The sequence below is a fragment of the Silene latifolia genome, chromosome 11, assembly GCF_048544455.1.
Source record: "Silene latifolia isolate original U9 population chromosome 11, ASM4854445v1, whole genome shotgun sequence".
In the NCBI taxonomy this organism is placed as follows: domain Eukaryota; kingdom Viridiplantae; phylum Streptophyta; class Magnoliopsida; order Caryophyllales; family Caryophyllaceae; genus Silene; species Silene latifolia.
Window position 1 is genome coordinate 178070628 of NC_133536.1, and position 1180 is coordinate 178071807.

The 1180-nt window shown below is 42.5% G+C and overlaps 1 protein-coding gene across 1 annotated transcript; it reads left to right on the forward strand.

Annotated features, from left to right (window-relative positions):
• Positions 1 to 326: 326 nt before the first annotated feature.
• On the forward strand, positions 327 to 815 carry LOC141614406 (uncharacterized). The gene has a single exon (XM_074433152.1). The coding sequence runs from the start codon at positions 327 to 329 to the stop codon at positions 813 to 815; it is 489 nt and encodes a 162-aa protein (XP_074289253.1).
• The last annotated feature ends 365 nt before the right edge of the window (positions 816 to 1180 follow it).

Below are 1180 nucleotides of genomic sequence, written 5' to 3' on the forward strand. Positions count from 1 at the left end.
TGCTCAAGGAGAAGCTTATTTCGGCACCTATAATTCAACCTCCCAATTGGAATGAACCGTTTGAGATATTGTCGGACGCAAGCAATTATGCCCTTGGCGTGGTACTTGGCCAAAGGGTAGGAAGAGCACCTCATGTTATTCAATATGCGTCGACAATGATGAATGAGGCTCAAAGAAAGTATACAACTACCGAGAAAGAATTTCTTGCGGTGGTGTTTGCTTTAGAGAAATTTTGACCTTATATTCTTGGAGCCAAGGTCATCATCTTCACGGATCATGCCGCCTTAAGGCATTTGGTGAACAAGAAGGAGTCCAAGCCCCGTTTGATGAGATGGGTGCTACTTTTGAGTGAGTTTGACGTTGAACTCAAGGACAAGAAGGGCACAACTAATACGGTGGCGGATCACCTAAGTCGAATTATGCAAGAGAAGCCTCAAGAAGTCTTGGAATCACCAATACAAGCTTTCTTTCCGGATGACACACTCCTAGCATTGTCATCCATTGAGCCACGGTATGCACATATAGTCAACTTTTTGGTCTTACAAGAGTTTCCAAAGGGTCTTTCTCGCTCTCAACGGGACAAGATCAAGAGTGATGCCAAATACTATGTGTGGGATGACCCATATCTTTGGAAATTTTGTGCCGATCAAGTTATTAGGAGATGTGTCCCGGATACCGAAATCCTTCCAATTCTTAAGTTTTGTCACGAGTATGCTTGCGGTAGGCATTTTGGAGCCAAGAAAACGGCTAGAAAAGTCTTGGAAAGCAGTTTCTTTTGGCCCACATTATTCCGAGATGCTCATGCTAAATGGTGAAGCACATGGAATTGGCTAAATAATGTCAAAAAGGTCAAAAACCGTCACCAAGTGCTACCAAATGAGCTCAAAATGGTGCCAAAAAATAGTAGAAATAGGAGCTCATCAAACATTTGATGTGTGGGGTATTGACTTTATGGTGCCAAAAAGTAGTAGTAGGCATCATCCAACCTCATGCTATGGTGAAGACATGTGATAGATGCCAAAGAGTTGGCAACATTTCAAAAAGAGGAGAAATGCCACAAACCCCAATGATCTATTGTGAAATATTTGATGTGTGGGTATTGACTTTATGGGACCATTTCCCGCATCTTGTGGCAATATTTATATACTTTTGGCGGTGGACTATGTCTCCAAGTGGGTGG